The following is a 24,412-nucleotide window of genomic DNA, read 5'->3' on the forward strand; positions in this document are numbered from 1 at the left end:
TCCGCTAACTTGTGACAAAAAATAAAAAGTTCGATGAACTCACTATGCCCATCAGCGAATACCTTAGGGTGTGTACTTTCCGAAATGGGGTCATTTGTGGGGTGTTTGTACTGTCTGGCCATTGTAGAACCTCAGGAAACATGACAGGTGCTCAGAAAGTCAGAGCTGCTTCAAAAAGCGGAAATTCACATTTTTGTACCATAGTTTGTAAACGCTATAACTTTTACCCAAACCATTTTTTTTTTACCCAAACATTTTTTTTTTATCAAAGACATGTAGAACTATAAATTTAGAGCAAAATTTCTATATGGATCTCGTTTTTTTTGCTAAATTTTACAACTGAAAGTGAAAAATGTCATTTTTTTGCAAAAAAATCGTTAAATTTCGATTAATAACAAAAAAAGTAAAAATGTCAGCAGCAATGAAATACCACCAAATGAAAGCTCTATTAGTGAGAAGAAAAGGAGGTAAAATTCATTTGGGTGGTAAGTTGCATGACCGAGCAATAAACGGTGAAAGTAGTGTAGGTCAGAAGTGTAAAAAGTGGCCTGGTCTTTCAGGGTGTTTAAGCACTGGGGGCTGAAGTGGTTAAAATCAGACCACTGAGAGCAATTTCGTCTCATTCTAAGGTATTGCCCCTTAGGAATGCCTCTTTTTTAAAGGGGTTGTCTGGGATTGGGGACATGGGTGTACATGTACAATGGTCCCCTAAATATTACATTCATGCCTGTCCTTCCCTTACCAGACATTTCTGATGGCCCTTTTTCACTTCACAAATTTTCAGTCGGAAGTGCAGTTTCTATCACCGTCAGTGACGTACCGGGTCCCTTTCTGCATAGCGAAGCCTCTTTTTCCGCTTCGCAAGGAGCCCGGTGACGTCGCAGTCGGCCTCTAATTATTCCAACGCATGGAGGGGCAGTAACTGGCAACAGACCATGCTAAGCCACGCCCCTCTGGTCCGGTGACTTCACCGGGCAGGGCACAGTCTTAGCAAGGAAGGAGGCGTTTAGGGGCGTGACTAAGACGGAGGAATAGTTGCGGCAGGAGGCGGCATATGAATTAGTGGTGGTGGCAGCACGGAGGAGCAGGCACACACTCGAAACAACGCAAAGCATCAAGGCAGGAAGTTACCGCACACAAACAGAGGTAAACAATCAGTGGGGGACTGTAGGAGCCCTGCTGAAGTGTAAAAATACCTAAAAAAAAAAAATTGGGGGGACCTTCAAACTGCTATTAATAAGGATTTAACTGTTGTGTTTTTTTTTTTTTTTTAAATCTTGATCCCGGACAACCCCTTTAAGTGGGTGTGGATGTCCACTTTCCCACCTCAAGAGTGCATTAGTGGCCATGGGTTTGTGGAACACTTTTGTTCTCAGATATCCCAGAGGGGTCAATCTCAATCGAGAGATCCAAGAAAGTCAGATGTTTTTCATCAATCACAGATGTGAAATATAGGCCCAAAGTATTTACATTCAGCCTAGATACAAAGTCAGAGAATTTTTTTCTTTGTACCTCTCCACAAGATGAATATAATCGTCAATAAACCTCATCCATAATAAAATGGATGAGGTCCATTCCTCCATCTCGTCACTAAACACAGTCTCTTTCTCTCTCCCACCAGCCCAGGTAGAGGTTGGCGAAGGTCGGGGCACAGGGGCTGCCCATCGCCACCCCCCTGAGCTGGCGGTAGAGGGAACGGTCGAACATGAAAACATTGTGGTACAGAATAAAATTGAGCAAAGTTATTATCAGCTCATTATGTTCACGGAAATGAGACCCTCTTTCCAGCAAGAATGTCTAACAGCCTCACATCCTCGTTGGTGTGGGATGGAGCTGTAAAGAGCTTCTACGTCTAGGCTGGCGAGGAAGGTGTCACTATCACATCTGATGTCATTTAGTCTCCTCAACACGTCCATATAGTCCCTAACAAAGGACGGCAGGCTGAACACACAAGGCGTAAGAATCTTGTCTACATAGACACTGATTCTCTCTGTGAGGCTCCCTATTCCCGACACTATCGGCCTTCCCTTTAAGAGGTCAATACCCTTATGTATTTTGGGTAGACTGTAGAAGGCCGGCAGTGTCTGGTACATGGGTAACAAATATGCAAACTCTCTAGCACTTATGAGTCTGCGCCCCTTCGCCCTACTCAGAATTTGAATCCGTTCATTCTTATATGTATCAAGAGGGTTGTGATCTAACTTAGTGTAGCATGTCCTGTCATCAAGAATTCTCTTGCACATCTGTGTGTATATGCTGACATCAAGGACTACTGTATTACCCCCCTTATCCGAGGGTTTGATCACAATGCTTGAATCCCTCTGTAGTTCCACTAGTGCTATTTGTTCCTGCTCTGTTATATTCCTAGGGTAGGGATTCTGGACATGTAGCGACCGTATTTTTTCAGTAACTACGTTGAGGAAAACATTGAGAGGAGAATAAACTCCCACTAGGGGATAATTTTTATGACGGCAATTTTGAGGTCTGTAAATGGTCCTTCACCCAAACCTCTTTCACCATCTGCTAGGAGACCAACCAGTAGCCTCACATCTGGGAGTTCATCTTGGTCAATACCCAGTTTCTCACATTGTTCCCTATCATGGGTGCAGAAAAACTTCTTCCATTTTAGTTTCCTGATAAATAAATTGAGATTTCACCCATGTGAAGGGATTAAACCTACATTCAGGCACAAATGATAAACCCTTGCTCAGGACTGCCATCTCAGCAGTAGTTAAAACACGCTTGGAGAGATTGATAATCTGAGATGTATCTCCAGATGTTGTCACCCTTAATTGCCTCTCCTGTTCCTGAGTGGGTACTCGTTCGTCACTTGAGTAGGGTCTAGTGACCTCAAAGCTGTCCCTAAAAAATAAATAAAAAACCCTCGATGACCTCTCTCACTGTTACCATGTCCCCGGCCACGGGCTCTATCTGCACCTCTGCCTCTACCTCTACCTCTCCCCCGATTCCTATAATTTGTTCCTGATCCTGTCTCAGGGTCGGTTTCGTACTCCGAGAATGAGAGGTCTGTCTCACTTTCTTTGGGGTTTCTGACCTGCAAATTCAAGAATTTTGCCCTCTCTGACAAACTGATTGTTTTTTCTCCTTTAGGTACCCTGTGAATCTCTCCACTGATTGCTGTAGCAATGTTTCTCTTTTAGTGAAGTCTGGTAGAGGAGAGAATTTTTTTTTCGTCACTTAAATAGCTTCCTTTAATTCTGTTGTATTCTTTGTAAGCAATTCCCTCTCCTCTTCCAACAGAAATTTCATCAACCGTAGGGATGAATCAACAGATTCCTTCAGTGTCTCAGACCTCAGTCTGATATTTGGTAGGACTGGATTTCTCAGTCCTCTTGGGACAATTTTTTATTTTTGAGATATGTATCCAGAGTTCTTTGGGATTCCCCAACCACGTATCAGAGGTAATGTCCCCTGAAAGGAAACCCACCATCACATATAGAAAATAATAAAGCTGATTAGTTAATCAGCTAAATGATGAGTGTAGACCAAACCTTTTGAGACCTGTTTTGGGAGATTTATCATTGTCCAGAAAAACAATTTTCACAGACCAACCATGAAATAAAAGGTGTTGAAAAAATGGCCGCCTGAAATCTGCAGGGCCCGCTCTTTATAGGACAATTATCTGCTAAGAATACAAATGAGAGTCTCAGCTTCACTTTTGGTCTGTTTTTAGGCTGTAATCTATGGTCTGCATAGTTTCTAAAGGCTCCTTCCCTCAATGTGAACAGTGTGTTTCCCATGTCTGTGTGGGTGTATTCCAGGTCTACAATGACCTAATTGACCTCACCACCACCTCTGGACGTGTCTGTGAGCTTTTGCAACTATTGGTGTCATCCAGTCTTTTCCTGCTTATTTTACCAGCAAGGGAATGTCTCTGTGGAGCATGTAATGAGGAGCAAGCTTAGTTCAGGAGCATAGTTTCTTCAGGCTACACGGTCTAGAAGTAACACTGAGGGTCCTGGAAGTGTGCTCCTGAATTGACAGATGCAGGCCATGATGGAACTTCCATTAATATAGCTATCCTCCTACATGCGCCACTTAGCAGAACGTACATCCTAATCATTTCTTTATCCCTAACGTGAAAACATTGAAGATTAATTTCATGCTCTAATTAGTTGCGTGTTTTGGAACGTTTAGTAACACGGTGATAATATTGTGATTATCTTTGGTGTAAAAAGTAAGGAAAAAGATTTCTGAGTGAAAATATTACTCTTTTGTGTCGGGAACGTTACTCATCTATGAAAACACAATTGCTGCTTTAATTTCAAAGAGCATATAAACTTTTGAACTACTACAGAAGTGGTCTACACATTTTTGCACACTGACTGGTTGCTATAAAAAAAAAAAAATAGCTGTATAAATGTTGCATTTCCAAGAAAAAACTTTTGGCAGAACAAAGTTCACGTTTCTATGAACATAGAATTTGATTACTAGAGGACGGTGCCCTCATCCCATGAATTGTTTTTTTGTAGAACATGTATACATTACATCTCTGGGTTTATGTTCTTCCAGACTTCTTGAAAGTCATTTCATGAATGTACTCCTATTTCTACTAATTAAAACCAGATAGTGAATCATATTCCATTTTTCTAAATCATTTTTATTTTCTGATTTGTCCTGTTGTTTTTTATTTTTTATTCAATTTTTCCATACATTATTATGATGGCAGCCATCTTTCCTGATCTGCTGTTAGCAGCATTTAGAGACATGCTTGTAAGCAACTACGTGGAGGCACAGTGGACATTAGACAGTGGTCCATTGATGTCTATGGAAGAGTTTCCTAGACCTGCTCCATGACCAGTGCAGAGGTCATTGTGCAGGGAGGGGGAGTAGATGTGTCGGTCATCTATTCTAAATGTTGGAGCTTGTGTTATCTGGCATTATAATCGTATCTGAGATCATACTGAGAAGAAAAGTGTTCTTTACAAAACAAGAAGTGTCTGCCTATTAGGCTTAGTGGACAGTGCAAGAAGTGCAGAATTTTACGATTTTTTTTTTTTTAAAGGGGTTTTCCAGGAAGATCGAGCAATGCTCAGTTATTTATACCTAGGTTGTTATCAGTGAGCCCCTTACATTTTCAGGTACTTTCACATCATGGTGGATTGTGTTATGTTACATGCAGTGTGTGGCTGGATGCTGTACTGTATTACTCCCCTGACTGCTTCTGTCTGTGCAAGAGAATCTGGAGCTGCTCGTTTGCTCAGCCGCTTGCAGAAGACTCGGGTCACTGATCTATTGATTCGCCTTGTGCACATTTGCATCCAGCTAATGAACCGAGGGATAGAAATAAGAGTGCTGTACTTAACTCCTTTTCCAACTTCCTTGATAGTAGGTTCTGGACAAGTTCAGAAAGTAGTCTTATGTGGACTATTTTCTGCATGCTGGAACATAGGATGAATAGTCTTGAATATTGATCAATTAATGTCATCTTGTAGTCCTAAAAAATGCGGTAATTTTGAAGCTGTGTTTTAAAGTAAGGAATTAGAATTCTCCCTTGTGAAGCTAAGAAATGTTGAAGATATAAAAGATAAAATAGGCATACTTATTGGAAAGAAGACGGCAAAGAAAGATCTCATTTCAAAGTCCAACTTAATAAAGTCTTTGGTCTGTACCCCAGAAAAAACTCATTTTGTCATCCCTTTTCCTCCATGTGAACAGGAGGTTTTGGTAAAAAAGTGGGAATGTGGGCACTGTTGAACTGATGTGTTTTTTTTTTTTTTTGTTTTTTTTTCTTATAGCTCATTTGCTTCCTAAATTGCATAAATTAAGCAACTTTGTAAATAGTCTTCAATAAAAGAAAACTAGTATTTTGCTGCAGTAGAGTATGTGCAACTACTCTACATGGCTGGCTGTGCTGGTGCTTCTGACATATATCTCACAGCACACTGCACCTGGTTGTGTTTGTGTTTGGCTTGTCTGTATTTCCTTCTTATGTCTTTTAGTGTTAGGCCTAATGCACACGACTGTTCTGTTTTTTGCGGTCCCCAAAAAACGGAAGCTGCCCGTGTGCCTTCCGCAATTTACGGAACAGGCGGCCCATTGTAGAAATGCCAATTCTTGTCCGCAAAACGGACATGGTCTATTATTTTTTATTTTTTTTTGTTTGCGGGGCTACGGATGCAGACAGCACACGGAATGCTGTCCGCATCTTTTGCGGCCCCATTGAAGTGAATGGGTCCGGATCCGAGCCGCAAAAACTGCAGCTCGGATGCAGACCAAAACGGTTGTGTGCATGAGGCCTTGCTGAAACACGTTCAGGTTTTTTGATGCAGTTTTTGAAGCCAAAATTAGGTGTGGATCATAGAAGGAGTAAAAGTATTAGGGCAAATACTACTTCTTCCCTGTTTTAATCCATTCCTGGTTTAGGCTTCAAAAACTGCATTAAAAAAACTGAACGTGTGTCAGCACCCTTAGGCCCCTTTCACACGGGCGAGATTTTCGCACGGGTGCAATGCGTGAGGTGAACGCATTGCACCCGCACTGAATCCGGACCCATTCATTTCTATGAGACTGTGCACATGAGCGGTAAATTTCACGCATCACTTGTGCGTTGCGTTTTTTTTACGTAACGCAGGCCCCATAGAAATGAATGGGGTTGCGTGAAAATCGCAAGCAAGTGCGGATGCGGTACGATTTTCACGCACGGTTGCTAGGTGACGATGGGGATGGGGACCCGATCATTATTATTTCCCCTTATAACATGGTTATAAGGGAAAATAATAGCATTCTGAATACAGAATGCATAGTATAATAGGGCTGGAGGGGTTAAAAAAATAAATACAAATTATTTAACTCGCCTTAATCCACTTGTTCGTGCAGCCGGCATCTCTTCTTTCTTCTTTTGTGAGGAATAGGACCTTTGATGACGTCACTACGCTCATCACATGATCCATCACCATGGTGATGGATCGTGTGACGGACCATGTGATGAGCGTAGTGATGTCATCAAAGGTCCTATTCCTCACAAAAGACAGAAGAGATGCCGGCTGCGCAAACAAGTGGATTAAGGTGAGTTAAAAAATAAAAAAAATTAACCCCTCCAGCCCTATTGTACTATGCATTCTGTATTCAGAATGTATTATTTCCCCTTATAACCATGTTATAAGGGGAAATAATACAATCTACACAACAACTAACCCAAACCTGAACTTCTGTGAAGAAGTTCAGGTCTGGGTACCACAGTCGGTTTTTTATCACGCGCGTGCAAAACACATTGCACCCGCACGATAAAAACTGAACATCGGAACGCAATCACAGTCAAAACTGACTGCAATTGCGTACCTACTCGCGCGTGTTTGCCGCAATGCTCTGGGACTCATCCGGACACGCTCGTCTGCAAGGGGCCTTAGAGATACCGACTGGGAGTGGGAGAAGCTGGTATACAGCTGAAATCACCTGATTTTTCAGAAATTGGTAGATCACACAGGCTGATCTGCATAGCAGCCTGCAGGGAAGGGGTCCGTGTGCAGGTTGGGGACACCGGAATCGCAAGCTCCTCAGGACCACGATCTGTTAGCGCACAGATCCCTCATGAGCTGTAGAAGGAGAAATCAGTCCAGAAAGTAAAGGGCATTTGCAGTGCTACTGTCAGTATCAGTTCAGCAGGGGTCAGACTCCCAGCACCCCGCTGCTCAGCTGTTTGAAGGGGCAGTGGTACTCATGCAAGTGCTGCTTCTGCTTCAAAATGACCTGTGTATCATCTCCTTTGCAGCAGCGACGCAGTGCAGTTACAATACATTCACTTTAACGGGATGATCAGTTGTAATGACCCTGCGCTGCCTTTACATGTTTGGCGCAGACACAGTACAGAATCCATCAGCTGGGGCGCCTCTGTACTGTACTCGTTTTTCATCTACGGATAGCGAATACAGATCTTTAATCTGACGCGATGGGGCACATTTATTAAGACCAGCATTTTAGACACCGGTCTTAATAAACCCTGTACCTGGTGGTGGATACGCCGGAGTTATGAAGAGGCGCTGGCCTGTACATAACTTCGGTGTAACCACCATTGATTCTAAATGTAAAACGGCTTCCTTGCTGTCTTACATTTAGACCATTTTCAGGCGTAGAAAATGGTAACTAAGTCGGGCCTACTGGCCCGTTCCTTTCCCACACCACGCCCACTTTTTTTTAGACCTTGCATGAACGGGGAGAAGCTGCAGATTTCGGTGCAAAGGAGCTTTGCGCCGCAATCTCCGCTGTAAATGCGCCTAATGTAGGCATATTTCTGTTCAATAAATGACTCCGAAAGTGTATTAGCAAAGTACAGAATTTTCCTTTTCATATAATCTTAGTTATATAGATCTGGAAACCCTTTTACTGTAGAATATAGTATATAACCTTCTTCCGATTGTGACATTGCCTCAGTTCGTGTTGACTGTTTCCTCTAAATCACTAGGGAAACAAGCTTTTATCTCACTCTTGTGGCTCAGAGTCCCGTAAATATTCTCCATTCTGCCGTGTCAACCCGTGCTGATGTAGGTGATGTGGGTTCCTATTATTTTGTAGTGTGGAATTGTGTAAGACTTGCAATCTGTGCAGTTGTGCAGTTATTCACATAGGATCTCTGCTGAAGTCTCCCTCGTTCTCTCTCTCTCTCTCTCTCTCTCTCTCTATATATATATATATATATATATATATATATATATATATATATATATATATAATACATACACAAATGAGCTTCTAGGAGCAACGGGGCGTTGCATTTACACCTAAAGGCTGTGCTCTCCCTGCAACTGCCACACCCTCTCCACTTTGTTCCTGCCAATTACTTCTTCGAGAAGAGGGGTGAAAATCCCATGTGTGTTGCAGGTGCAGTTGTACAGGGACCCTAAAGCCAGGGGGCCCTACACCAAGAAGGGATTGCAGGGAATTTGCCGGTAGATTGGGATATAGCCTTGGTGGCAGAATGTGTCAAAATCCCTCGTGGAATCCGTGGTAGAAATCTGATGCTGACCCTAGTATTTCTGCCACGGACTTTCAGTTGCACATGCTGCAGGTAGAGTGGAGCGAACCTGCCAAAAGGTTCGGGATTTAAGTGAATTCCGTAATGGATTCTGTTCTCATGGAATCCAGAACGTAATTCAATGCCGGCATGCCAAACTGAATGTCTTTAGAGGCTTTCTGTTTTGTATGCTGTCATAGTACAAGTGTATGGCCAGCAGAACGGAACCCTCGGGGCTGGCCATACACATGTATTATGCGACATGCCGGCATTGAATTACATGATGGAACGGACATATAGATTTTTTTTTTTTGCGGGTTGGATGCAGACCCATTCGCGTCAATGGGGCCACAAAAGATGCGGACAGCACACACTGTGCTGTCAGCATCTTTTGCTGCCCCATTGAATGGGCTCACATCCAACCTACAAAAAAAACATATGTCCGTTCCATGGCATCTGGAAATATATAGAACATGGCCTATTCTTGTCTGCATTACGGACAAGGATAGGACTGTGGACAAAAAATACGTTCTTGTGCACGAGCCGTAATCCTGACTAAATCCCACAACTCTGATTGCTGAAACCTTAGTGCAAAGACACATCATGCTTATTGTCCTTTGAAGTCGGAAGATGTCCAGCAGTGCTATCCGCTCAGAACTGGAAGAAGTCGTCCTCCAACATTTTATCAACGATCCATATTTTTACTGTGATGCCCTTTTGTTTGCTGGTTGTGGTTCTCAGGACTGAGAGCTTTATCTGCAGACACGCCATTGTGGTCTCTGCAATGTCTCAGCCTTTCCAAAGTCAACAAGCCCAGTGTGCTGGAAGACACGCAACAGTTAGGTTTCCTAGAAAACCTTTTTGTTTTTGGGTTTTGGTTTGTACTTTTTTTACAGTGTGGTCTGCAGAAATATTGCTTATGACAGACACCAGTAGGTTTGCTTATTACACAACACTTGCAAGCCTCGCTGTAAATCCAGTGGAATCAGCAGATTTATGTTTATTGTGCAAAATGATAGTTTTATTGACCTAACCAAAGACCTAGAGATCAAGCAAGACATATGTCCTACCATATACTTCCCCCTTGCCCTTTGCACTGAGATTTTGCCTGCAAGGCCTTTTATGCCTGTTCTAGAGTTGTCTAAATAAACTCCTAGATAAACTACTTCCTTAGGAACACGGTGTCCTGAATGTGGACTGTTCCTTCACTCCTCAGGGAACAGAAACCATCACGGTTTATGTCAGGTATCACCAGGAGATTGTGTCTGGCCATAGATGAAGGGGTTGGTGCTTAGTGCCTGCTTCATGTGCTGCTAAGCCTTATCTTTATCATCCTTAGCAACAGATGGGTCAATAGATTGTGATCAAAGGGGGACATTTGCAAAGACCGTAATTTTATGTCTTTGTTTCACCCCTGCGCTGGCCGAAAAAACGCTTTTGTTTATGACTAGGCTCCAGCCTTGTCAAAAAGTACGAGCACTGCTGGCAGTCCGTGTGCCTGGACTGACTAGAGTACTTTTCAATCCTCTTTTACCCCGTTTCCAGGCATAAAAGATGGTAAATGTGTCTGGCCGATGTTCTGGCCCCGGCCTGGTCACTGTTCCTTCCCGCCAGTCTGGTTCAGTGAAGGAGACCGCTGCATTTACATGCAGAGTAGGGGTGGGCGATATATATAAACGATATACGATATCATCGTCATAAATTCCGGCCACGATATAGATTTTAGTTATATCGCCATATTGCGATAGATGTCCAAGGAGCGGTAGTGAATTGAAGAAGCTTCTCACTCACCGCTCCGTGGCCTCCCGACTCTCTGCACCGCGCTGCAGGTCCTTGCGTTCATACATCGTGTGCGCTGGCTGACGCTGTGTGTGACGTCAGGTCCCTCACAGTGCATGCTGGGAAGAAGACACGGTCCGTCTCCTGCGGACCCCCATCAGCCAGGCGCGCACCCTGCAGGAAAGGTAAGTATATTAGCAGGGTCCCGAATCTACCAGGGGTTGGATGGCTATGGCATGGGGCTGATGGCACTGGCTGGGGGACATGATGATGGTGGCAATGGCATGGGGCTGATGGCGCTGGCTGGGGGACATGATGATGATGGTGGCGGCAATGGCATGGGGCTGATGGCGCTGGCTGGGGGACATGATGATGGTGGCAATGGCATGGGGCTGATGGCGCTGGCTGGGGGATATGGATCATGGCAATGGCATGGGGCTGATGGCGCTGGCTGGGGGGGGGCATGATGATGGCCATGTAATTTCTATACATACAGAAGAAAATATATTGCGATATATTGTTATATCGCACATGCTTCAAATTATATCGCAATATAGATTTTAGGCCATATCGCCCAGCCCTAATGCAGAGATCTCCTTCACAGTATGAGGAAGAGCGATTGCTATAGCGATCCCTCGTCCTCATTCAGAATCATGGTTTCTGAGCAGCAGATCGCAGTTTAGACCAGAAGCCATGATCGGTGGTGCCTGCATGAGCAACAGGATCACCCGATGTTTTGTTCGTTCATTGGGTGATCAGCAGCACATTCAGACTGGCAGATTGTCAGGAATGACCATTTGCAGGAACGGTCGTTCCTGATAATTTGCCCTATAATTGGTGCGTCTAAAAGCCTAGTTTTTGCCACTTGAGCTGTCTAGTGTATTTACTTAAAAATATGGGGTAAACGTCTTCCTAGGACCGTGGACCTTGTTGTTCTGCCTGCTCCTTGGGTGGTCTCAGTGACCATCTGTGATTAAGTACAGATTACTTTAACATGACCGCTGCAACTTCCTTATTTCCTCCCTTTATTTTCCCCTGCTGCAAAATCACACGCCTGCGGTTTGCTGACAATGACTCAAGCACGTTGTGTTCGCTTCTAGTAAAGTAAGGCTAAAAAAAGATATAAAAAGAAAATAACATATATGGGACTAGGAGGTGTTATGTAGGTGTTTAGAGAAGAATGTGACAAAATCCACATATGGTGCCCAGTCATACATTGTAACTTTATTATGAGGCCAGGCTTCTAGAACGGATTTCCAGCTGAAGTCATATGGCAGTATTCTAAGTTAGTGCTCCCCCCAGTTGTTAAGAACCACATTACACATATCTGTTTTGGGCTCCTCAAGACAGGGTATTTTTTGAGACTGACCAAGAGTTCTGAATGGATGGCCTGTTCTCAGGCTAGGTCATCAATATGTAATCTGTGGGGGTCCGCCACCGATTAGCTGTTTGAAGAAGCCACCGTGCAACGGTGACTGCTGCAGCCTCACACCTTACCAAGCACTGTACCATACACCGATAGCAGCTGTGCTTGGTATTGCAGCCCTGGCCCATTCCGTTGAATGGGAGTAAGCTGCACCTAGGCCACGTAACTGATAAACAAAACATCACTGGCGTTGGAATGAGCCGCGGAGCTCACCAGACCAGCATCTTCAATTTAATTGGTGGGGGTTGCTAGGAGTGGTCTACTCCCACCGATCAGATATTGATGACCTATCCTGAGGATAGGCCATCAGTATCAAACTCCTGAAAACCCCATTAAAGGGAATTTCCAGGATTATGGCCGTTTTTAATTAGCCCCTGTAGTGTGTAGTACCGAAAGGAAAAATCATACTCGCCTGCTCCCCGCCTTTGGCTCTGTTTGGCGATCTTCTGGTTCCCGCCATCTTTACTTCCGGCCATGGTGTGGATGGAATCTCGTGCAGCCAATGACTGGCCTCAGTGGTGATGTCTCCCCGATCGGCACATCATAGCTAGGTCATGTGACACTTGGAGACACATCATCTCTGAAGCCAGTCATTGGCTACAGGGGCTCATGTGACCCTGTCCATACCCCAACTGGAAGATCACCAGTCAAAGCCAGGACGTGGCGGGGAGCAAGTGAGTATTATTCTTTCATTTGATGCCACGTGCTATGGAGCTAACTAAAATGGCCATAATCCTGGTACACCCCTTTAAGGCCTCATGCAGACAGCTCTACATAGGCTATATGGAGGCACACTGAGCCCCCATTTGTTATAAGCATTCTGTATGCCACGATATGTTACTCCAGATGGAATCTATTACTCAGTTATTCTATCCTTGAAACAATGAGTCGGATGGAGTATGCCACAGCATTTCATTTGTATGGTATCTGACTGAAAAAACACCCTCTGTGTAAGAGAAGTGTATGAAAGCGTAGGCCTACAATGCTACAGGAGTCCTAATACCTGAGGCCTAAGGGAGATATGGAATAAAGTAAAGCTATAGGTGAAGCCAGAGGGAAGAGGCAGATGACAGAAGACTGGTTTTACTGGACGGCTCTGGTTTGATGGGAGAAGCTTCAGTAAAAAAACCTGATCACAGCGCGGCTTTCATTCTGTATTCCGCTCCTGAAAAATGAGAGCTGTGCTGTGGTTGGTTGCTATGGGCAAAAGGGTTTTCTTTTAGACAGTTTTCATAAATCTCCCATATCTTTTCACCTCATCCCCATATGACCATTTTCTGGCGTTAAGTTGCAAACCCTGAGTGTGGGACTTTTTAAATGACATTTGCGGAAGTTTTTTGTGCAAATGGCGTCTTACTGCCACCCTCTAGTACTTTCTGAACAGCAGACGTAGTGTGGGCAGGGCCATTAGTCCCGGCAGATTATCATTTACACCAATTTCCTGTAGTAAATGATGACTGAAATCTTCGCCAGCAAAGGACTGGTGTAGATTTCATTCTAGACATTACGCACTGATGAAGGGTGCGCCTAATTTACTGTATGAGGCGTGGGCATCATCATTAAGTGCATCCTCCGGCGGTGCGGGGAATAGCATTGAAAACGCCGGTCTTGATAAATCTTCTTCCTCCTTGGGTCATGATTACCCATGGTCATCCATAGTTGCCAATAGTCCCTACTTTGCAGGGACTATCATGAACTTTCAGAGACACTCGCAGCAAATACGGTCTGTCTTGGGCAAAATGTGTGGTTCTTAATGTAAACTCTGCCCAGTTGAGACATGGCTTGCATGCCCCAAATTTCCCAACTACAGTGTTGGTAAGTATTGTCATCTTGGGGCAAATCTGGGTCTGGATGAGCACCTTAAAGGGGTTATCCAAGAAAAGATATTGATAACCTATCCTCAAGAGGCCAGGCGCATTGTGAGCCTCTAGGTCAGGGACTTCACTATGCATCAGTCAAGTGGCCTAGTTGCAGCCCAGCCCCATTTAAGTCAATAGGGCTGAGCTGCAATACCAAGCACTGCCACTATGCGATGTACGGCGCTGTCCTTGGAAATCTGCCGGGAGCCTGCACTGCTCACCAGAGCTCCCAGAAACAGCGGATCGCTGGGGATGTCGGGACTCAAACCCCTGCCGATGTCATAATGATGGCCTATCCTGAGGATATGTCATCATTATCTTTATCTTTACCTGGATAACCCCTTTAAAAACAAAAATGGATAGCGCAGCATAATACCTCTATTATAACATCACAAATTGCCCACCCAGGCAAATAACGCCTGACCAGCACACTACTCAAGTACGTAAACAACCCCCCCTCCCTTCCCCCCCCCTCCCAGACCTATATATTTCTGAACAGTGTCTGTCCTGTACATTCGGAGCAGATGTAATAAATTAGAGTTCTTTTATATGCAGCAATTGATCCATAGGGTAGATAAACCTCCGTCGTTGCTGGGCTAATCCCAGTGTCGGGGAAGGGGGGCTGCGAGCACTCCAGTTGTTTTCGCAGCCTTATACATGAGTGGCTGAGAGGAGACCCTCCTGGTTTCTGTCCGCCTTCCAATAAGGAATTCATCTGCGTTCCTGACATTGTTCCTCTCCGCAGTGTTCCAAAAAATCAGGAGGGGATGCTGATAATGGAAAACGCATGAGCTCCCTGTGCAGATGGAGATCATCTTGTTGGTCATTTACAGCGTGACGCCTCTGACCACAAATATCCCCACTACACAACATGTGAGAATGACGTGCAGATTCCAACCACTTGAATGGTGGTGGAGACCTGGCCCTAACCTGCAGCTCTGCTTTATACATTTCATGTGCTTTGTGGTCGGCCTTCCTCATTTGGAAAACCATCTACAGCAGAATCAACAAATCTGGTATCCGAGGACAGCCATTCAGCCTGTAGGGGTCAAGGTAATGGGTCTGTCTACGAATAGAAACAGCGCCACTCTTCTCTATGGGCTGTGCCTGGTATTGCAGCTTAGCCTCATTTACTTACTCAGCAGGCTTCTCGCTATACCCAGGAGAAAAGCTGTAAATCATCCACTTACACCTCTAAACATGTCCCCCTGAAGCTTCTCAACAGGAATTTTAGGGGCCATTCACATGATCATATGGCCTCCGTGCCTGTGTTGCGGACCGCTAACAGCGGATCCACAATACACGGGCACTGGCCATGTGAACTCCGTATCATGGATGCAGACCCATTGACTTGAATGGGTCCGCGATCCGCAAGATACAGCAAAGGATCGGACATGTCCTATCTTTCGCAGAGCGAAGGCATTGAACGGAAACGCTGGGAAGCGCTTCCGTGAGCTTTCTGGTCCGCGCCTCTGGACCTCAAAAGATAAGACGCGTCCTATCTTTTGCCGTATTTTGCGGATCGCGGACCCATTTAAGTCAATGGGTCAGCACTGCAAAACTGAGTTCACATGGCCAGTGCCCATGTAGTACTGAACAGCCATCTGCGACACAGGCACGGCGCCATACGTCCGTATGAATGGTAAGAGACCCAGTGTCGTGATCAGGGCCTCTATCACTACTTTATGTACTTTATGCTGCCCTCAGATTAGACAGCATAAACTGGAGAGAGATTCCCTTTAAGAAATCTTTGCCTATAACATTTAGTGTTTGACCCCCTAAAAACTGTTGGCCGACAGCCACCCCTTACCAATGGTGACCGTCCAGCTGAGAGCACTGACCACACAATGCAGTCCTTCCTTCAGCAGAAGAAAGCGATCTACTTCTTACAGATACTCTGGTTTCATCTGCTCCATGTATAAGAAACCGTGTGATCACTTCATTTGTTTCTTTCGGGAATAACCGTTTGTGTTCTGCTAGACTAATTGTGCTGTCAGCATAGCGGTTAATGCTGGGATTATGTGGTAAAGCGTGGGTTAATAGTCGGGGCAATTGAGTACGTCTGGTTTTGGAATGTGGAGCTGGATCCAATGTTTGGGCTCCACAGGAGCTTCCACCAGATGTTTGGGTTTTTGACGTGTGGAGAACGCTGTGGTTGTATCTTCTAACGGCTGAAAGCTCAGCAAAGCAGGTTTTAACTGCTTCCCTGCCAGCATCAGAATACCGTCCTTCCCGGAGGCTCTCCATTGAGGTGGCCAGCAAGGTTAATGAAGGCTGTTTGTCCTCAGACTTGTATTTGTGAACAGGGGAAAGAGATGAGTAGCGGAAACTGACCTAATGTCTGAGTTTTACTGGTATAAAGATACTTCACGTCAGCAGGCTGCTTCAGGACTCAACCCAGAACCTTCACCTTCTGAAGGCGTCCATGAGCATTGTGTCTGCCACCAGACTGGAGTTGCACAATCTAGCTCTTTTCCATATCCATTTACAAAGGTGTTGACTTTTGTGTGCTATCTAGTTACATACCTCCAACTTTTGAAAAGTTGAAGGAGGGACAAGATCAAGCAAGGTTTTTTTGTTTTGTTTTTTTAGGGTAGTTTCACACTGAGTCCTAGGGACTCAATACCGGAAAAGAACTGATCAGTTTTATCCTAATGCATTCTGAATGGAGAGCAATCCGTTCAGGATGCATCCGTTCAGTCCCTCTTACGTTTTTTGGACGGAGAAAATACCGCAGCATGCGGAACACTTGCAGGAATGCCGGATCCGGCATTAATTTACATTGAAGTGTATTAGTGCCGGCATTAAGTGTTCTGGCAAAACGGATCCGGCTTTCCGGTCTGCGCATGCACAGACCTTTAAAAAATGCAAAAAATATTAACGAATAAATTTTTCCAGATGATACCGGAGAGACAGATCCAGTATTTCAATGCATTTGTCAAACGGATCCGCATCCGGATCCATCTGACAAATGCCATCCGTTTGCGTCCGGATTGCCGAATCCTCTGCCGCAAGTGTGAAAGTACCCTTACCACTAAGCTGTGCCTCTGAATCTATAGAAACTCAATCCCACCAAGTTCCCTTTGTGTCCCCTTAGTGCTTCCACACAGTAGTGCTGCCCCTTAGTTCCCAGCCTACAATTGTGTTACTCCCTTCGTGCCCCCCTTAAAGTTGTGCTGCCCCCTTAGTTTTTCTGCTCCCTTAGTTCCTCCATACAGTTGTGCTGCCCCTGTAAGGCTACTTTCACACTCTCATTTGGTGCGGATCCGTCTTGTATCTGCACAGACGGATCCGCACCGATAATGTAAACGCTTGTATCCGTTTAGAACAGATCCGTTTGCATTATTCATTCAAAAAGTCTGTCAAAACGGATCCGTCTTGACTTGGGCTACTTTCACAATCACGTTTGGTGCAGATTCTGTCATGGATCTGCACAGACGGATCCGTTCATATAATACAAACGTCTGCATCCGTTCAGAACGGATCCGTTTGTATTATCTTTAACATAGCCAAGCCTTGAACACCTTTGAAAGTCAATGGAGGACGGATCCATTTTCTATTGTGCCAGATTGTGTCAGTGAAAACGAATCCGTCCCCATTGACTTACATTGTGTGTCAGGACGGATCCGTTTGGCTCAGTTTCGTCAGACGGACACCAAAACGCTGCAAGCAGCGTTTTGGTGTCCGCCTCCAAAGCGGAATGGAGATGGAACGGAGGCAAACTGATGCATTCTGAGCGGATCCTTTTCCATTCAGAATGCATTAGGGCAAAAGTGATCAGTTTTGGACCGTTTGTCAGAGCCCTGAATGGATCTCAGAAACAGAAAGCCAAAACGCGAGTGTGAAAGTAGCCTTACATTGAAAGTCAATGGGGGACGGATCCGTTTTCAATTGCACCATATTGTGTCAGTAAAAAACGGATCCGTCCCCATTGACTTACATTGTAAGTCAGGATTGATCCGTTTGGCTCCGCATCGTCAGACGAACACAAAAACGCTGCGAGCTGCGTTTTAGTGACCGTCTAAAAAACGCAACGGAGAACAAACGCAGATAAATTGATGCATTCTGAACGGATCCTTATCCATTCAGAATGCATTGGGGCTAAACTGATCCGTTTTGGGCCGGTTGTGAGAGCCCTGAAACGCCAGTTTGAAAGTAGCCTAACTTTAATAATAAAATGCACTACTCACCTAGCCCCGCTCTGCTTATGAATGAAGAGTATTCCCCCCCCCCATTGTTTGTGCTCTCTTAGGCCCCTTTCACACGAGCGAGTATTCCGCGCGGATGCGATGCGGGAGTTGAACGCATTGCACCCGCACTGAATACCGACTCATTCATTTCTATGGGGCTGTTGACATGCGCGGTGATTTTCACGCATCACTTGTGCGTTGCGTGAAAATCGCAGCATGCTCCTCTTTGTGCGTTTTTCACGTAACGCAGGCCCCATAGAAATGAATGGGGTTGCGTGAAAATCGCAAGCATCTGCAAGCAAGTGCGGATGCGGTGCGATTTTCACGCACGGTTGCTAGGAGACGATCGGGATGGGGACCCGATCATTATTATTTTCCCTTATAACATGGTTATAAGGGAAAATAATAGCATTCTGAATACAGAATGCATAGTAAAACATCGCTGGAGGGGTTAAAAAAAAATAATTTAACTCACCTTAGTCCACTTGTTCGCGATGCCCGGCATCTCCTTCTGTCTTCATCTGATCTCTGTGCAGCAACAGGACCTTTGGTGACGTCATTCCGGTCATCACATGATCCATCACCATGGTAAAAGATCATGTGATGACCGGAATGACGTCACCAAAGGTCCTGTTGCTGCACAGAGATCAGATGAAGACAGAAGGAGATGCCGGGCATCGCGAACAAGTGGACTAAGGTGAGTTAAATTATTTTATTTTATTTTTTTTAACCCCTCCAGCGATGTTTTACTATGCATTCTGTATTCAATCTACAGAACACTAAACACACGCGATTTTTCTCACGCGAGTGCAAAACGCATTACAATGTTTTGCACTCGTGCGGAAAAATCGCGGGTGTTCCCGCAACGCACCCGCACATTTTCCCGCAACGCCCGTGTGAAAGAGGCCTTACAGAGCACAGAAGGCGCGATTATGTCACTGCATCACACCTGCTGGGGAAGAAGGGAACAGACCGCTCGCTGCCTCACCATTATATTCAGCTGTATCTGCATCCTCAGGACTCCGATACAGTTGAAAGCGGGACAGCCACCGAAATCCAGGACTGTCCGTCTGGATCCGGGGCCGTTGGGAGTTTTGCACCTAGACATACAAATTTTGGTTCCATTGATTTACATAAATTATGAGATTCAATGCCTGATCCATGGTCTCAATGATCCTCCTATAAAGCTTTCAAAGTGCAGTGGAGCTGAATAAAAAAAAAAAGTGTGCACCAGTTGTGCAAATATTTCTGGAGGTTCTTTGACCTGGAAATATGTAAAATAAAGCATTGATCATCTGGGGGGAGGGAGGCTTTCTGCCGGAAAGCTGGCACATTTAGATGAGTAAATCTGCCCCAAAGTTCTACAACTTACCCTCGCCCTTCACCTTCAACCACTTCCACCCCTAGTTGAACTTTCTGGACGTGTCTTTTTTCACGTACGAACTATACCCATGATCTGTAGCATTCCTCTGGATGGTCACACATCTTCCGCTTTCTGGTGGCAGGTCCACTTTAAGCAGCCATCTCGCTGCAGCCTTGTTGTCTGCCAGGGTGGTATTCAAAGCATCATTGCTATTCTTCTGCCAACAGGAGGAAATCCGAGGAATTTAAATTGTCATTACAATGCAGCCTGCCAAATCTGTCTGCTGGGCACTGAATGGGGGGCACTTTGTGCATTTCTCTCACAGCTGAACATGTTGCCTGGGCTGGCAGAAGTAAACATATCCCTGTTTTGTCACCGTCGCCCCTAGTCCTGGAGAAGGGGCCTTTGAACAAACGAGGCTTTGTCACACAGGTCTCCTTGCCCAGGACCTTTAGAGCCGTCCCTTGCAATTTGTGTTCTTGGCTTTTAAAGTATTCTTTCCCTTACAGTCCCCGGTGTGATTTTGAAGAAGACCTAGATCATGGAAAAGGAGAAATTGTCTTGAAATCCATCAACCCCTTTTCAGAAACCTTTGGGGGACTATTTTAATAATCATATTCAAATGTGACATGATTATTTTCTATGTGTCATTTGTGAGACGTTTGGTCAGTCTAGGTGAAATTACTCAACTGCTGTGGGGTTCAATCTGCTGCACGGCTTAGGTTTTATTAGAATATCTTCGTTTACAACCAGAAGTGATCTGATCTGGTGTATCACAGCCCATTGTGAGACCCCTTTAACAGCAATACAGGTTGGCAGCAGGGGCGTAACTACCATAGCGGCAGACAATGCGACTACTATGGGTCCCAGGGCAAGAGGGGGCACAGTCTTAGTTGGGATTATCTCCTCTTCTATTGGAGGTGAAAACTTGATCAGGACCCTTTAAAGCAGGCATGTTCAACCTACAGCAGGGCATTGTGGGAGTTGTAGTTTTACAACAGCCGGAGGGCCACAGGTTGAGCATGCCTGCTTTAAAGGAACACTTTTTTGCAAATGAGGCAGTGGAAAAATGGCCCAAGGGTCATTGAAAGGGGTTTAGGCAGAAACCCTTCTGTCCTGTGTGGGGGGCCTGATTTGATCCTTGCTACGGGGCCATTATTCTCTGTGTACCGCTGGTTGGCAGGGCAATAGCAGGTTATTTAGCATTGTTCCAATTATAGTAGATGCATATATAATCGAATTGCTCTGTGTACAGTTGTCTGAGTTCGGTTAAAGCAATGCTAAACACAGAAAATGCACAAGAAAATGAAAATGTCCTTTTCATCTCCTCCATTCCCTTAGTCCTAATATGTCTCATATTGCAATTGGTAGTTACTATGTGTATATAATCTCTGTGTGTCTCAGCCACGTTCCCCCTTCCACTCCTCACAGTCCTATGTCTAGCGGTAAGGGTACTTTCACACTAGCGTTTTTCTTTTCCGGCATAGAGTTCCGTCACAGTTTTATCCCCATGCATTCTGAATGGAGAGTAATCCATTCAGTTTGCATCAGGATGTCTTCAGTTCAGTCGTTTTGACTGATCAGGCAAAAGAGAAAACCGTAGCATGCTACGGTTTTATCTCCAGCGAAAAAAAAACTGAAGACTTGCCTGAATGCCGGATCCGGCATTTTTTCCCATAGGAATGTATTAGTGCTGGATCCCGCATTCAGAATACCGGAATGCCGGATCCGTCCTTCCGGTCTGCGCATGCACAGACTGAAAAAAAGTGAAAAAAATAAATGCCGGATCCGTTTTTGCCGGATCCGTTTTTGCCGGATGACACCGGAAAGACGGATCCGGCATTTCAATGCATTTTTTCGACTGATCAGGCATTTTTAAGACTGATCAGGATCCTGATCAGTCTTACTAATGCCATCAGTTTGCATACATTTTGCCTGATCCGGCAGGCAGTTCCGGCGACGGAACTGCTTGCCGGATCTCTCTGCCGCAAGTGTGAAAGTAGCCTTAGACAAGTGGCTGGAGCAGGAGCCCCCTGCTGTGATCGGTCTGCCCTAGGGAAAAAAGATAAAGCCTGTACCTGTCATGTATCAATGTATCATAAATGGCAGGTTAATGGTTGGTTTCTGTATGAAATAGAGCTAATAGTATCCCTTTAACATATCGCGCATGTTACCTGGAATAGTATGGGCCCCTTTTCTGGTGACAGAAATAAGATTGGACTACTTCTTGTATAGTCTTCTTAAAACATGTGCCCTTTTATAATGACCTGTCTGTTGCGTTCCAGCCCTTTTGTATGTATACTATATTAAATATAACTGCTTCTTTCTATTTCAGGTGACGTACCTGGGAAAAATATCTGCAACAGGAGTCCAGTTTTCATCAGGATGTACAGAGCAGCCTGTGATTGAATTGTGGAGAAAACACACTTTGGCCCGTGCAGATGTGTTTCCTTCCAATGCCATTCTGGAAATCCGTCCCTTTCAGGTACGGCTCCACCACCAAGACCTAAAGGGTGAAGCTACGGTGTGTATGGACACCTTCCAGGTGGCAAGGATTGCCTATTGCACAGCAGATCATAATGTAAGCCCCAACATCTTTGCCTGGTTCTACAGGGAAATCAATGACGACCTGACCTTCCAGATGGATTGCCATGCAGTAGAATGTGAGAGCAAGATAGAAGCCAAAAAGCTGGCACATGCCATGATGGTGGCTTTCAAAAAAACCTTCCAAAGTATGAAGAGTGATGGGCGAATTCACAAAGACAGCTTCTCCGAAGAGACGTCTCAAGGGTTTGAATCTGATGACGGCTGAACGCACTTGGTCCTGTTCCCGGATTAGGCATCTACAGTCTGGAGCAGCAGCAGCTGGTGAGAGGTCTGTATTGGGAATGGGACCATGGGACATTAGCTGGGCCGCTTCCTGCAGATATCTGCAGCATCTTCAACGCTGCATTCATGAAGTGTGTGTTACAATGCTGCTTTCCCAAAAAATGTGACAACACTTGTCCCTTAACCCTCTCCTACCGGATCCTAATGGATGTCAAGATTTGAACTATCCTATGACTGTGCCAGTTGCCTTGTAAATTGAATGATCTCTTGCCATTCTAGATCATTTGGGTCACTATTTTGGGTGAACTGAAATGTTAAATAATGTCAATCAGCCAAGTCCCATTTTTAGGTGTTGCTTATAAACATTTCAAAAGTATATTTTTATTTACACAGCATATAAATTTGTATACGGTATTTTTTTTTTATATTTTACCATGCTAGCATATTTGTAAAACCATATGTGCAACCACTTATCTACCTTCTGGAAATAGTGTTATCCCTGGGCAGCCTATTGGAGTGCATCCTAGGAGCTGCGGTTGAGGGGGGGAGGGGGTTCATACAGAGGCCAAATATATGTTTTAGTTTACATTCCAGTCTCTCAGCTTCTTATTATCCAGACATCTCAACGGCATAACCCAGTAGACGACTCTGTTGTGACCAAGCACTTTACAGATACCATGTGGTACCTTACGGCATCTTGCGTAGATATGTAGGTGGGGACAGATTTAACCTAAACCTGCTTCATAACTTGCTGCAGGCCTCCATGTCTTGTACATCTTTTACTTCGGTTTGACTGAACCTTTTTTATACAATGTATTGTTGCCAATTTTTTATTCCCAGAATCCCATACTTCAGGAGGTTGTACAATGGTACGCCTATATTCATAATCAGAAAAATAAGCTTATAGAACTATGACGATAGCATGTGGTGACCATAGAGAAGAATACATTAGGCAGTGTGCTCCTTACATGACCGGTCAGAAGAACATCGTGGTTTGCAGTGTCGATTGCACCTGTTGGATCATGTTGTTTTTTTTTTGGTTTTTTTATATATCGGGCTCCCACATGAAGGTCTGATATTATCAGATTGTGTACATAGGCATTTTCTGAAGTGATAGCCCTTTAATAAGATGTATGTTAATAGTTCAAATGGTACTTTTTGGATGCACTGTGAATGTGGCATATCCAGTTTGCTGAAACTTAAAATACATTTTGCATATTTGTCAGAGAAATTTACCCACAGAACAAGCTATTTTATTTGTCAGCGTGTTGCTTTTTTCATATAAAAAATGTATTTACAAAATTAAAATACAGACCTATTTACGAGATTGGTGTAATGTGTCTTCTGTTCTTCTTTTTATTTTTTATTACAGTATAGAAAATAGAGGACAGTGGTATTACTTTTTACGTATCTTACAAACCATTCCACCCTAATACAGTTCTTTTATTAGAGAATACCTCCATCACACAAGGGACAGTCTCGGCCCATAGCAGGATAAGGACACCATATTAGAGCACAGAAGTCTAAAGATGCATCAAATGTATCATCCAGCATCAGCCACTGTGATAAATCTGACACCCCTTTAGCCTGTCTAGTCAAGGGTGCCTTCACATGCTGCAGATCTTGTTGCAGAATTTTTCGCAACTGAAAATCGGTTCAGTTCATTTTGAATGGGGCAGCACGCATATTCATTCTTGCAAGCCCAGATTTAGTACTAAGGCTCTGGAGAGAAAAAGTCTTTGCAAAGTCCGGGACAGATACTGCGGATGTTTGCATTCACACATACAGCTCCTCTGGGTAAACTCCAGAAAATAGCTCCTGAGGGGTCGGGGCCTCACTACACTGCTCTACAATCTATGGTAATGATGTGATCCTGCCTATGATATGTCATCATGGCTGAGCAGCCTGACAGGAAAACTCGCCAATATGTAGTATATGCAAATGCCAGAACATAACGCGGAGATAGCATGGAGACTTTACTGATGTCAGTGTATT

At 44.5% G+C, this 24,412-nt stretch overlaps 1 protein-coding gene across 3 annotated transcripts in view; it reads left to right on the top strand.

The window, feature by feature from the left end:
- The window catches only part of PID1 (phosphotyrosine interaction domain containing 1), a 61,948-nt gene extending 38,204 nt beyond the window's left edge, over positions 1-23,744 (top strand). For all 3 annotated transcript variants that reach the window (XM_040427803.1, XM_040427806.1, XM_040427804.1), the window contains one exon: positions 21,924-23,744. In XM_040427803.1, coding sequence (XP_040283737.1) covers positions 21,924-22,400 — 477 coding nt within the window. In that variant the 3' untranslated portion in view covers positions 22,401-23,744. The remainder of the gene's footprint in view (positions 1-21,923) is intronic.
- Positions 23,745-24,412: the final 668 nt, after the last annotated feature.

Source organism: Bufo bufo, chromosome 4 (assembly GCF_905171765.1).
Source record: "Bufo bufo chromosome 4, aBufBuf1.1, whole genome shotgun sequence".
In the NCBI taxonomy this organism is placed as follows: Eukaryota; Metazoa; Chordata; class Amphibia; order Anura; family Bufonidae; genus Bufo; species Bufo bufo.